Source organism: Lampetra fluviatilis, chromosome 13 (assembly GCF_964198595.1).
Source record: "Lampetra fluviatilis chromosome 13, kcLamFluv1.1, whole genome shotgun sequence".
Taxonomy (NCBI): Eukaryota; Metazoa; Chordata; class Hyperoartia; order Petromyzontiformes; family Petromyzontidae; genus Lampetra; species Lampetra fluviatilis.
This window is the reverse complement of record NC_136287.1, coordinates 2256373-2269753: the sequence shown is the minus strand read 5'-3', so window position 1 is coordinate 2269753 and position 13381 is coordinate 2256373. Positions and strand designations below refer to the sequence as shown.

The following is a 13381-nucleotide window of genomic DNA, read 5'->3' as shown; positions in this document are numbered from 1 at the left end:
CTTGCGGACAAACAGCGCTCTGCCTTATTTCCGTTATTTACAAAACGCGGCGGCTTGCAAGCATCGCAGGCAGGCTTGTTTGCACGCTGATGTTTTTTATATTTCTCACAACATAACTGTATGTACATGTCTTTAGCTTGGGTCAGATCATTATATATATGCATATTGTATATGTAACCCTTCCCCATCTTTGTTCACACAATCTTCACCATCAGCCACGAGTGATCCAGTGGTGGATGAAAGCCTCAATGTGCCATCACAGTCTCTTTACGGTCCTGCCATACAAACACTTCATCTAGATCCTGCACATGGGCCGGCTTCATCGCTCAGTCCCCACGAGTTCTCCCTTTGCCTGCCATTCCCTTTGCCTGCCATGGTTAGTCTCGACCCCCGGCGCTCATCCCATCCAGCGACGCGTTCTGCCCAGGTCTGCTTACTTTTCTCCGACAGTTAATAGATACAACAGACACACGGAGATAGATAGGTGACAGAGAAACAGAGAGAGCCAAAGACGTAAAGAGAGACGCTCGAGCCAGATGCGGCAGGGAAACACAGGAAGAGACAAACACACACGACACAAATAGACAGAGACACAGAGACATGGAGATATAGACAGAGACTGATAAAGACATGGAAAGTGACACCAAGTCAGACATGGAGCAACCCAGGGAGACACTGCGATAAAAAGCGACAGGCACAGAGAAGTGTGAAGGCCTCTAAGGAGACGGGGGGCTCGGTGCGCAAGTGTAAGTTCCACACGCGTGGAGACGGCAGTGCTGACAAGGACAAACCCGGGAAACGAGGCCACAGTGAAACATTCCAAACATAATAATAAAAAAATCAATAGTAACGCCACCTTCACCGAGCGCAAAAATCCTGACTAGCTATAACACTGTGTGCACCACCTTACGTTCCCCCCATTAATTCTGCGCCAAGTGACGGGCTCCATAACTTTAATGCAAACAGTTTGGGTCACGCTTGGCCGGATTCCGTTTGCTTAATGGGGGCTCTTGCACCATGACCCGAGTGTCGGTGTGAGCAAGGGCCCGGGCTACAACACCCCACCCCCTACCCCCTCCCCTCCACCCTCCCCTCGCCCGTCGATCACTGCCAGCTTGGAATGCCATTTCTCCATGGCCAGCAATGCATTTGTCAAGCGGGACTGACGGCGGCGGAGTGACTCGCTCACTCGCTCGTGCGTCCGTCCATCCATCCGTCCGTCGACCAGGCCACTGCAGTGCGGCAAAAGTCAAGGGTTCTCTCCCCCCCCATCACCCCGTCGCTGTAGCTCGCAGAGAGACGCACACACTCAAGAGGTTCCGCGTGTCGGGACGGCTACAGGGACCAGTCTAATTATAGTGGGGACACGGCCCCCCCTCCTCCATCCATCGTCTCTGGAGTGGCAAGTGGGGGGGTGGGGGGGTGGGGGGAGGGAGGTTCTGTCTCCCCCTCTCCCTGCTCGCCCTTGTCTCGGATAAGGAGCACAACTGGTCGCGAGGCGTGCAAGAATTAAATTGATTGTCACGATTCGAGGTCACGATTTTGATTCGAGAATGCATTCATTTTCCATCCCCTTTGTAGCTGTCTGTTTTGTAAGTCACCTTTATATTGGTAGGAATTTTAATAATTTTTCAATCCTTCCCACATTTTATGGAATGCCACGAGCCAGGGTCACAACGATTTAAATTATTATTTTTTGCCTCATTTTTGTGTCTCTGAATGTCTCGCCCGTCTTGTTTTCGTTCCAGCCATTATTAGCCTAAACTTTACATCTCCACAATATTGCACACATCGCAAATAACATTTTCTGCATGTTAAGTCTCCACAATGAGCGAGTTGCACGGGATGGTGGCAGAACGAGCTGATGAGTGGATGAGTGAGCAAGTAGGTTAGAGAGATGAGCGAGCGAGCGGGTAACTGAAAGGAAGAATGAGTGAGAGAGCAGGCGAGCTGGTGAGCAAGTGAGCGAGCGAGCAATTGGGTGAATGAGTGACACAGAATGTGCGCATGAGCGCGTGCGTGCGTGCTACCAAACAAACGACAAAACTGGTGAGCAGGTGGGCAGAACAGAGCAGAGCGAACGATTGCAATTAAGGGAACGGGACAAGCACGTACACGTAGAGTGACGGACACACCACACTCACCTTAAGGATGTGCACCTGCCCCTCGGTGGTGATGTCGGCCTGCAGGTCGCAGAATGCCTTGCACAGCGTGGCCCCGTAGCTCTGCGGGGACGCGGTAACATTTACATGCGAGCATTCATCATCCAGCAGAAGGCCCCCGAGGTTACCATTACCATACGGCACAAAGGCAGATGACAGCTCAAGGTTCCAAGAACAAGCCAACCACTTGGGCTTGCAAATCGCGAAGAGCCGTCGGTTCCATCCTGGCAGCATTCTTGCCTCCATCGCAAAGACGCGACGATACGATCACGTTTCGATTTTGTATATGGACACGCTGAGTGCGCGCGTGTGCGTGGGAGCAGTAGCGTAGCGGTTAGCGCACTGTGCGACGAACCCAACATCCCGAGTTCAATTCCCGCTCACGGCCAACACCCGTACGTCGACTCAGCCTAAAATTAGTACCTGGTACAGTGTGTAAACATTGCCACTAGAAAGACAAAGGCAGCTGGGCATGGTGCTGGCCACCCATCGTGTGCCGTGCCGGTCCTGATAGGTGCTCGCTAACGGCACTTGTCCCAACAATCTGTTAAGGCTATACGGGGGATCTTTGGTCTTTGTTTTTTGTGTCCCAGGATGTCCAACACGAGTTTGATAAAAAAAAAAAAATTCACGACCAGATGTTCTGCCACACTGCTCCAATAAAATCAGTCACTGCACTGAGGTTGTGTTAAACCGTATGGGATTTGAGTTCACAATGAGGTCACTCAACTAACCTTCCCCCCCTCGCATTATTTGGCACGAATCAGGGCCGTAAACCAATTCAAGGATTGATTCGCTTTCTTGTTGCGTTTTTACAGTCTCGTTTGTAGAGTTTTTTTTTTCAGTTTATAACGTCTCATTTCTAAAGTGTGTATATCATTGGCATTGCTGTAATGTAAGCACATTACATGCATAAATCCAAGGATATGCATTCTTACGCACGCAACATGCTGCATATTATCGTCTTAAACCTCAATGTTAATCCATGCATCAGCCGCACACCGACCCAGGCATATACCCAGACATACACAAATCCATGCACCCAGTTATATAATGAGAGATTTTGTCTTTGCCTTCACTGCAATACAAGCTGCGTGTAAAGTGCCCCAGGAATACAGTATTGTGCGAACTACATATAAGCTAATGGGAAGGCATTAAGGCAATGTTTCTCAACTCCATTCCTGGAGACGGACCCGATAGCAGCCACGCAGCGCGTGCAGTGGCTCATTCTGCACATGGGTAGAAGGGATTGGTAAATCAGGAAAATGCGGACCGCGGGTGGTTGGCGAGGTCTGGAGTGGAGAAACGCTGTCGGAAAGGACACTCATCTCACATCCTGCGTGGGAGGAGAGGTGGCACAGCAGTTAGCGCACCGAGCGAGCTGTAAATCGGGCGACCCGAGTTCAATTCACAAGCCGTGTAAAACAGTAGCGGCAAGTGAAAAATGATCTAGAACAATAAAAAAGTATATATTTTACCAGACAAGGCCCATTGAGTTTTCAAGCTTTTTTTCAGAAGTGACCCGGCCACAAATGATAGCTCAACGAAGTGGCTTATCACGTCCAAATTTATAACAGCCAAATACTCTTAACGCATGTTTCTAAACGTGGAGGGAAAATCAAGAGGACCCGGAGAAAAATCCACGCAACCACGGGGAGAACATCCAGACTCCAAATGTACAGGCCTCGGGGTCGGGATCGAACCCACAACCTCATGGACACCAGACGAGGTAGTCAACATCTCGCCACAGTGGCGCTCTGATCTGGTCCCATCCCCTTTTCCTCCACCAACCCGCACAGACCAGCGTGGTGAAAAACGGTCAAACAACGCCTGTGACTGACACTGCATGGGGCGGGGTGGGGATACCAGGCAGCAGGGGATTGACAAGGAGGGGGGGATGGGTGTGGCGGTAAACAGTAAATAAAACATAGCTCTCACCTCCAGAAATTCGACAGGAGCCAAGTAAGCGTAGGCCCGCACGATCTGTAAACACATCTGCATGTTCTCCGAGCCCAGTTCTGCAAACAGCAGGCAGGAGCAAGCGCATCCATCCATTCAGTTTCCGTGGCGCCGTAGTAACGCGTGTGCCTCATGGCAAGAGGAACCTGGGTTCAATTCCAGACTCGGGTGTGCCTGTCTATGTGGAGTTTGTGTGCTCTCTTGCTGTGCTGCATGGGCTTCCTCCGGGTTCTTTGGTTTCCTCCCATTAATTAAAAACAAAAAGCATACACTGTAACTGGCATTGGCCAAACATCCCAATGCTAAAGAAATCACCTGAAAATGACTCAATTGTAATTACACGGAGGGATGTCGCCCACTTCTGTGGCAAAACTTGACAGAACCCTTTAAATATATGAAAATAAGTGTAAAGCGCAAATAATTAGGATGAGTTAGTCACTTCAGATGGTTCTGTCGTAATAGGCAAAGAGGGTTAGAGAAGCTGTCGAGACGAACGCGACATATCCTGCGAGGACAAGGTAATTCACGGGGGAGGTCCGTCTATAATAATACCGCGTCATTTAAGGGCATCGGTCAATCACGCGGCGTGGCCTGAGCTGGTGGGGCCATGTGACGCTGGGTTGCATCGCTCACGGCACAAGACCGTGAGAAGTGGAAAGGATTAGGGTTTTCCCAAATGCGCCGGTGACACGGGGCGGACTAAGTATGGGAGTTTCATGGCCTCAATATAAAATTTCAAATTTGTGAAGGCTCGGGACAGCGTAAACTTTACACTTTTTTTTTGGCCAATTTATATTCATGGGCCTGCCGTTTGCATTGCACCGGCTTCATTACACTGCCCAAGAGGAACACAATTGGGTTAAATGAAATTAATGGGCACGCTTGCTACGAAATTGCAAAAGTAATGATGATGATGAATGTCGAGGTGCTGATAAGTTTCCATGCATTACTGACAATTTATGAGAAATTAAACAATGAACGCTAGCACACACCCGTATGTGTGCACACACACCCGTATGTGTGCACACACACCATCCCACCTATAACATAATTCAGAATGTCATTCAAGTACTGCACGCATTGCCTCTGCGTACACAGACCGGAGCACGACGTTGGCAATGCGTACTTGATTGTACCTATTGTAAGTTTGCTCTCAATTATCGCGAACAATAGCTGTCTAATGAGCAGTTAAACACCGGCAGGTGAGCATTAATGAAGCGAAGCTGCTGCCTGGGAATACTCTGTCAGCAGAGATGTGGCGAACTGAGCACATTACTTATGCAGCATCTGGAATCACCCGCATGCAGCAATAAAAATTGTTCCAAGTTTTGTTGTTGTTATATGGATCCTTGCGGTTCAATCGCCGGTTCACGTGGGGGATTTTATAGAGGCCAGGATGAGCTTCACCCCTTACAGGTTTACTTACTAGAACACTAAAGCTCCTGGTCTTTACAAAAGGGTAAAGGTGCAACCTTGCGACTGCTCGCTCACACCACTGCTGAAAGGAGCCTCCACTCTTCAAACTGGTGGCCCACAGGTCAAACGTGGCCCACAAATGCTCTCGTAGGGGCCAAACGAGCTACAGCCTGCCTAGGGATATGGCTCATATCCGGCCAACTGAAAACGCAACAAAGAGAAAACGAACAAATTCTTGAGTCTTATCACGACCCTGAATGTGGAGACTTCATTAAAATTCGGACAACATTTGATCTGAGAGTTCCTCGGTCAGTTTGAGATTTTTTTTAATGTCTTGAGCTTTGGGTCTCTCAGTCTGAGCAAGAATGGGTGGGTGCGAATCTCGATCCATCGTGCTGAGGACTAGGTCGAGACGGGTGAGAACGCGTCGTACGATTAGTCGCATCCGCCGAACGCCGGGTCCCTGTGGAGAGTGCGGCGTACCAAGGATGGCCGGCATGTTGTGGAAGATGTGCAGCAGCTCAGCCATGACGGCAGGACAGTTCTCCAGTGTCATCAACCTGGCAGCGCGACAGCAGACGCCATGCCGCACGTCAACAAGCCACACGCACCGGCCACGCCACAGCAGCCAAACCCCGAGTGACAGGGTAGGTTCAGTGTTGAGACTCTGATGAGAATCAAATAAAGGACTTCACATCGTTCATATTCAGTCTGCTCACATTTTCAGCAATGGCTCTTCATCAGGACCTATGCAGAAAACCCTCACGCCACTTTTGAGTGAGCGCTGACATACAGTGCTCCTTATGTAACGACTGACACCTGCCACGCCAATGTAGAAATTTCACGACTGGCATTAAAGAGGTAAATGGTGGTTGAGGAGCAGAGTGTTACCCTCATTTGATCGGAAAACTGATTTTACATTTTGATATCAGCGAGGCTGATGTTTTGGGAAATAAGCCTTCTTTATAGCGCAGACGCCCAGAATGTCACCCAGCTGCATACTCTACGGCTATAAGGCAGCATTAATCACGGGGGGGGGGGGGGGGGGGTGAAAAGGTTTTTGCAAGGTCTGTGTTTGTGCGGCAGGGCAGACCTTTCCTTAATCTCTATTTTAATCCGCACGCTCGGGAGATGTGCAGAGTCTTAAGAAAACAAAAACCGAGCATTCAACATTTGCTCTCAAAGAATAATTTCCAGCGGATTAGACCACGGTGTCTATTTATTTTCTCAGCTCAAAATTTAGATATAAGACGTAATTCTAGTTGTGTTATTAAGATTCTGTTAGTGGGAAACCAAAAAAGAAAGGAGACATTTCTTGCGGCGACTAACGAAAAGCGGGAAATGGATGGCCACACGCACATCTCAGTCCCGACGTTATTTATCTTTGCAGCTAATTGTAAAACAGGACGACTTCGCAAACAGACCATAAAACAAACGCATGCATCCGCGAAAACCGACACCCTGCGAAACAAATTCACGAACCTCCGCAGACAACCAATAGGAATTGTGCGGCGCAAAGCAACAAAAAAAGGTAAAAATAAATTTGCAGTCAAGGCCAGCTCGGGCGACGATCAATCTGGAAGATTTGCAATGCGGCCATGCGGCGGGGAAACATAACCGAAATGCGGCTAATGTTTGGGAGCGCGCTTCAGGAGCGGAAGAGTAATAACGGGGCAAAAAGAGGAGCACGGCGCTAATTAAATTACGCCCGCATTACCTACAATGTCACTTTAATGCCGTGGTTGTAAGCGCGGCTAATTAATTTGCGGAAGGAAGGCCAAGTGAACGGTTAATATCGCGAGGAGTGCCGACACCCTAAATAATCAGACCCCCCCCCCCCGCGGTCCCCACCACCACCCCCCCAGAAACCCGCGCCACAAGCCTTGCGGCTCTTGTGGTCTTTCGATCCCAGCAACACACACTCACTCACCCACCCACCCAGCCACACTCACTCACCCACCCAGCCACACTCACTCACCCACCCAGCCACACTCACTCACCTACCCAGCCAAACTCACTCACCCACCCAGCCACACTCACTCACCCACCCACCCAGCCACACTCACTCACCTACCCAGCCAAACTCACTCACCCACCCAGCCACACTCACCCACCCAGCCACACTCACTCACCCACCCAGCCACACTCACTCACCTACCCAGCCAAACTCACTCACCCACCCAGCCACACTCACTCACCCACCCACCCAGCCACACTCACTCACCTACCCAGCCAAACTCACTCACCCACCCAGCCACACTCACCCACCCAGCCACACTCACTCACCCACCCAGCCACACTCACTCACCTACCCAGCCAAACTCACTCACCCACCCAGCCACACTCACTCACCCACCCAGCCACACTCACCCACCTATTTACTACCCAGCCACATAGACAAAGATGCCCGCATAGCCTTAACAGACTTTTGGGGCAAGTGCTGTCAGCGAACACCTATGAAGATTGGCACGGCACACGAGGCGGGTGGCCAACCCCACGCCCGGCCGCCTTTATCTCCCTAGTAGCAATGTTTCCACACCGAACCAGGTACTAATTTGAGGCTGGGTCGACGTAGGGGAGGCCCAGGACCGGCTCAGATGATCGTCACTGGTGTTGGCCGTGAGCGGGAATCGAACTCAGATCGTCAGGTTCGAAGCACACTCACCTACCCACCTACCCAGCCACACACATTCACCCTAGCCACACTCGCTCACCCACCGACCTATCCATCCACACACATCACGCACTAACCCACCCACCTACCCGACCACACACATCACGCACACTCACCCAAGCTGTACGTGCAATCACACCCGCTCAGCCCAGCCGCCCCTAGCATGCCGATACGCGGCCAGATTGACAGAAGTGATGCGCAAGCGGCGTCAGCGTGCGGGTGACCGCTGGGCCCATGCGCCGACGGTCGAGACAGGTGCCCCCCAACCCCCCCCCTCCTCCCCACCCCCTACCCCACCCCCCATAGCACACGCCGCGCCTAATTTCACAAGTGTCAATCAGCGTTATATCATCAGCTGCAGCTCACCGCCCCCGCGGGAGCAAGGTCGCCCGGCGAAGCTTGCCTCCCCATGTTAATTACGCCATTAGCAATCCGTCCGGCGAGCGCCCCCCCCCCCCGTTCCATACAAAGCCCTCTCGCCCCCCCCCCCAACCCTCCCTTCAGGTGTGACTTACATGTTCCGCTCCAATTAAATTAGCGCAACTTAATAAAAAAAGTTGAGCAATTACTTGCTAGCAAGCAGCGATTTTCAGCCGAGGGTTATTTTTTTACGCATCATTTGGGGGGGGGAGGGGGGGGGTTCGGGCAGGACGAGAGTTGCTTCAGAGGACAATGGTGGTCTGGCGGGCCGTGGAAAACGACGGGAGCGGCGGCGGCCGAAGGTGTGGACACGCCCGAGCGGACGTCCGTTGCCAAGACGTCCGCCGCCACCGCGGAGATGGAGGCCAGAACAAATTGGCACGTGTGCGGGAGCCAGGCGGATTGGTGGGGTCGTGAGACCAATCCGACTCGTTTGTGGGCGACAAGGCGAAGAGACTCACTCGAGTGCCTCATACATCTGAGTAGCTCAAGTGCTGGATAGGGACACACGTACCAGCCTCGATACTCACCTCCTATTACTACGGTTGGCTGACTACGTATGGTGCGAAAGAAGTTCAACAGACATACAACCTGCGAGGCGAGAGAAAACGTGCTCCTCTTCACCAACACGCAATGACCAGCGTGGTGAAGTATGGTCAAACAACCATACACACCTCCCCCCCACCCCCCCTCCCCTCCATCCACAACCAACGCACCTAAAATGACTCAACACAAATGTACTATGGATTAGACCAATCGGAGTTATTTCTCCTGCTTCTCAATGGAAGCCCGGTAATTGTTATCGTGTCCCAGGTAGATCCAGCGTCAGCACTGGGCCCCCTTTCTCTGCGCCGCGAGCATAATTGACCCGACTGTTTGCTTAGAAGAGAAGGCAAGAGCGTACACGCGCGGGATATTTAACCAAATGCCGGCCTAATACTGTGTCTACAAACCGGGGCTCCTGTTTCTCTCTTAAATATCACATGCTCGCACGCGCGCAGGCGAGAACGCCAATACCACCACCGCCGCCACCACCACAAGCGAATAAAAAGCATTGGAACAGCTGCGCTGCGTGACCTATGCGTATTTAACGTGCCGATAATATTCTTCCGAACAAACAAGCACAAATTTATTTTAACGCGGCGTGCGCAGCCCGCGTGTGTGTGTACACATGTGTAATAATTTTAAAAAGACGAAAATAGCAACTTAATTAAAAGCGGTTATAATTTGGCCAGTGTCTTAATATTAAATTGTTATCGACAGGGTCCATCAGGTTAGGCTTAATGAATAGGGAAAGAATTGCTTGCCAAATGAAGGTCATGGTGCGTACACAATAAACTATGACCTACGCTTACTGTAAATGTGTACGTATTATGAGCAATAATAAAGCAATTACAACCGCACTTATTAAAAACGACACTGTATTTTCACGCGAAAAAAAAATCCTTCGACACCGCGACCATCAATTTAAATGGCTACGGCAATCCAGATTATAATAAGTGTTAAGAGTTAATAAACTGGCTCATTTGAATCTCCGTTACAAGCCAAATTAAACTGATTTATAATAAGGTGTGGAACAATTCACGTCCGTGATTTGATTCAGGCAATTTATTCCCATTTATTTTTGGACAATGTGGCGAATGGCAGTGCCTCCTAGTTACTGGCTACAGCGGTGATGTTAACCCATAACATAAAACATATATGTAAATATCTCAATAATAGCGGAATCCTGCTGAAAATAAAAATTGTCTTCAGAACTCCTGGATAGGCCGAGATTTTACGGTTGCCAAAATCGGTGATTCCACCACCACATCTCGCCAACACTTTCTGCTACTCTCTACCAGATCCCACGGTTGGTGCACGGTTGACGCACTTGCAGTGGGCAAGCGAGCACACAAAAATAAAATGCAACGCGCAGAACAAATAAAATAATGAACCCACTTACTTAAGATTTTAATAATACACGGGCCAAAAGGCGAGCAAACGACAGCTTGCCGCCTAAGCCCACCGCACTAATAGGCGCGAGATTACAGCTTTACTATTTAATTTGGTAAATATTTATGAGATGATTTGCAATGCATGCTCTCTCCTGTGCCCGCCATCCACGGATCCCCGCGCGTGCGATGCCATCCCATTAAAAACCAAAGGAGCTCTCGTAAACGAGCGTTTTCAGTCATTAAAAAAGAATAGAAAGGACGCAACCTTCAGGATGACTTCGTCCCCAGATGTCCCGTTCGTGAATGTCATCAGGACTCCTCCACAATTAATCATGCGCTGACCTTCACGCAACGGTGGGCAACCAAAAACCACAGGTGCTGCAAGGAGATTTTATGAATCGTAAAAATCTGACGTTTGCTCCATTATGTTCCAAACGACCGGATTAGTTGACCCATGGGTGAGAGATGGCATATCAATGTTTTATTTTTTATATTTTTTTTTCATCGCAAGGAACAATTCCATTAACTCTATTATTACAAGAGATTTGTCCGTGACCAAATCAGCAATAGTGGAGCCTGGTTAGGACTTATGTGGGAGACTGCCTGGTAAAACCAGGTGTTGAAGGCTTGCACTGCGAGTTGGTCAGTTTTTTGACAAAACGAATCGATGAAACCCATCTGTGCGGAGCTCTTGAGTCTCATCGCCCTCGTATGTGTGGTGGGATTTGTCCTGTTCTCTTCCCACACAAAGCCAACGATCATGAAAATAATTTTGTAAACATCCCAATGTAGCAGGATCCTCATGAACAAAAAAAAGTCGGTGAACAAGGAAAACCATTACTTTTGTGTAAACAATCTGGAAAGACTCGAATATTAGATTTCAGAAATTATTCAAGAAAATTACCAAACGTATCCACGTATATATTCTAAAACAAACGTAGACCGCAATTGAAAGCAAAAAGCTTAAAATTATGTGAGAAAAAAATTATCCCTAATAAACAATGTTCGTGGTCATCTTTGTTTTTATGAAGCAAAACCAACGTCTCAATCACCGACAAAACAAGGCAAACCGCCAAGGCGGTGTGTGTTTTCTTGGGCCGTTTTGTCCGGATGGGAATCTGCGCTAATAATTGTACACAAACATTTTTTTTCAAACTCCATCGGCCAACATTCTGTCCCTTCTGGTAGTGAGGGAAATAAATAAAAAAGTAAAAAAAGCGAACTGCCAAAGATGTTCCACGTACATCGCTCTGCGTCACGGTGAGCGCGCACAACAACACGCGGCAGATTGCGGCAGCCACCGCCGCTGCGGGCAGCCACGGCATGCGGCCGGGAAACGCGGCTTCAATTAACGCAACACGCCGGGCTGCGTCACCCCAAATGTACCAGGAGTTATTTATTTTATTTTTGCTAGCGAGGCATAACCTGATTGATGTTGTATGGTAGAGGCGGGGGGGGGGGGAGCAGCAATCACGCGGTTAATCAAGAGCGAAGCTACACCCCGACCAGGTACAACAACACATGCCACTTCTGACCTCCCCCCGTACTGATCCGGCACATGCCGATAAATCACATGACCACCACCACTACCGCTGCGTAGGTTTTTCGCGGTTTTGCTCGCCGATGTGTTTTCGGATCGTGCCACGCGCGTTGTTCACAGCAGGACTTCAGACGTTTCAGTCGAACGTGCCGGCCAGCTTTCACAGCTCGCGCGGCGAATCATTGGACATCGCGCCGATCGGTGCGCGGCACCAACTCGAAAGCACGAAAGAGAACGATCAATCAAATTATTTGAATGACAAACGGGCAGCCTTGCCGGGATAAAACTGACAAATGGGAGGCGGAGGGGGGGAGGGTGCGTGCGGGGTTGGTCACTGACAAAACAGACGTATGGAGATGGTGCTCTTACCAAAGCTCGAGCCCGTCCTCGAGCAGATAGACGTGGGGCGGCTTCGAGATGTCCGTGCTGAGCTGAATGACGGGCAGCAGGAACGGGTAGAGGCCCACGCTGTCCGCACCCAGGCCCTTGCGAGACGAGACAACGCAGACGAAACTATGCGGTGCTGGCACCGACGCGAGGTCCGTAATGGACGGTGGGAAGTGGGAAGCGAGAGGAAAGCGCATGTTTTGCTTGTTCTCCCGCGGCCAAGAAAATTCCGTGCCGTCGTCTCTTCCCCCCCCCCCCCCCGGACCCCCCCGAGCTCTTCTAACGTTGCCTTCGCTCAAGTCAAAAAACGTGTTCAACGCTTAACTGTCACAAACTTTGATAGGGCTGTGCTCATCATCTATTGGTTTCTAAAAATAAAAAACTGCAGTTCATAAACTCAATTTACGAGAGCCCGCCGACAGCTACTGAGAACGAGAAAAATTAATTGCCGTCCCAAGCGAAAGGTCACAGACGGGAAGTATTTATTTTTTTACGGCGAAGTATTAAGTGAAAATGACTTAGGGGCGTGTTGAGATGTTAGCGAGATGAATTACGCAGGCGGGGCAGCTTAACCTACCCAGATCCGGAAGATTATTTATGTTCTCTATTGTGCAGAAGTGATTGAATTTCTCCCGTGATGTACATATCAAGGTCAAGGTTAATAGGTCATCACGGTCGACATGACCTCATAATCACTTTCCTTCGTTCCACTGAATCCCATCGCAAATGCAAAAACGAATGTGCCATCTTCTCTTTACTCTGAGTATTTATTGCACCCTTGCCAAAGACTTCTGCTGCCCAATGGACTATTTAAAAAAATAAAGACATTGTGCTTTACGTACCCGTTGGCGCTTGCCAATGAGGGCCGCCGTGATATTAACCTACA

At 49.8% G+C, this 13381-nt stretch overlaps 1 protein-coding gene across 3 annotated transcripts in view; it reads right to left on the bottom strand.

The window, feature by feature from the left end:
* Positions 1-13381, bottom strand: part of IPO11 (importin 11) — a 90363-nt gene that overhangs the window by 25466 nt on the left and 51516 nt on the right. For all 3 annotated transcript variants that reach the window (XM_078862005.1, XM_078862004.1, XM_078862007.1), the window contains 4 exons: positions 12478-12593; positions 6021-6097; positions 4101-4180; positions 2145-2225 (listed from right to left, as the gene is read on the bottom strand). In XM_078862005.1, coding sequence (XP_078718131.1) covers positions 2145-2225; positions 4101-4180; positions 6021-6097; positions 12478-12593 — 354 coding nt within the window. The remainder of the gene's footprint in view (positions 1-2144; positions 2226-4100; positions 4181-6020; positions 6098-12477; positions 12594-13381) is intronic.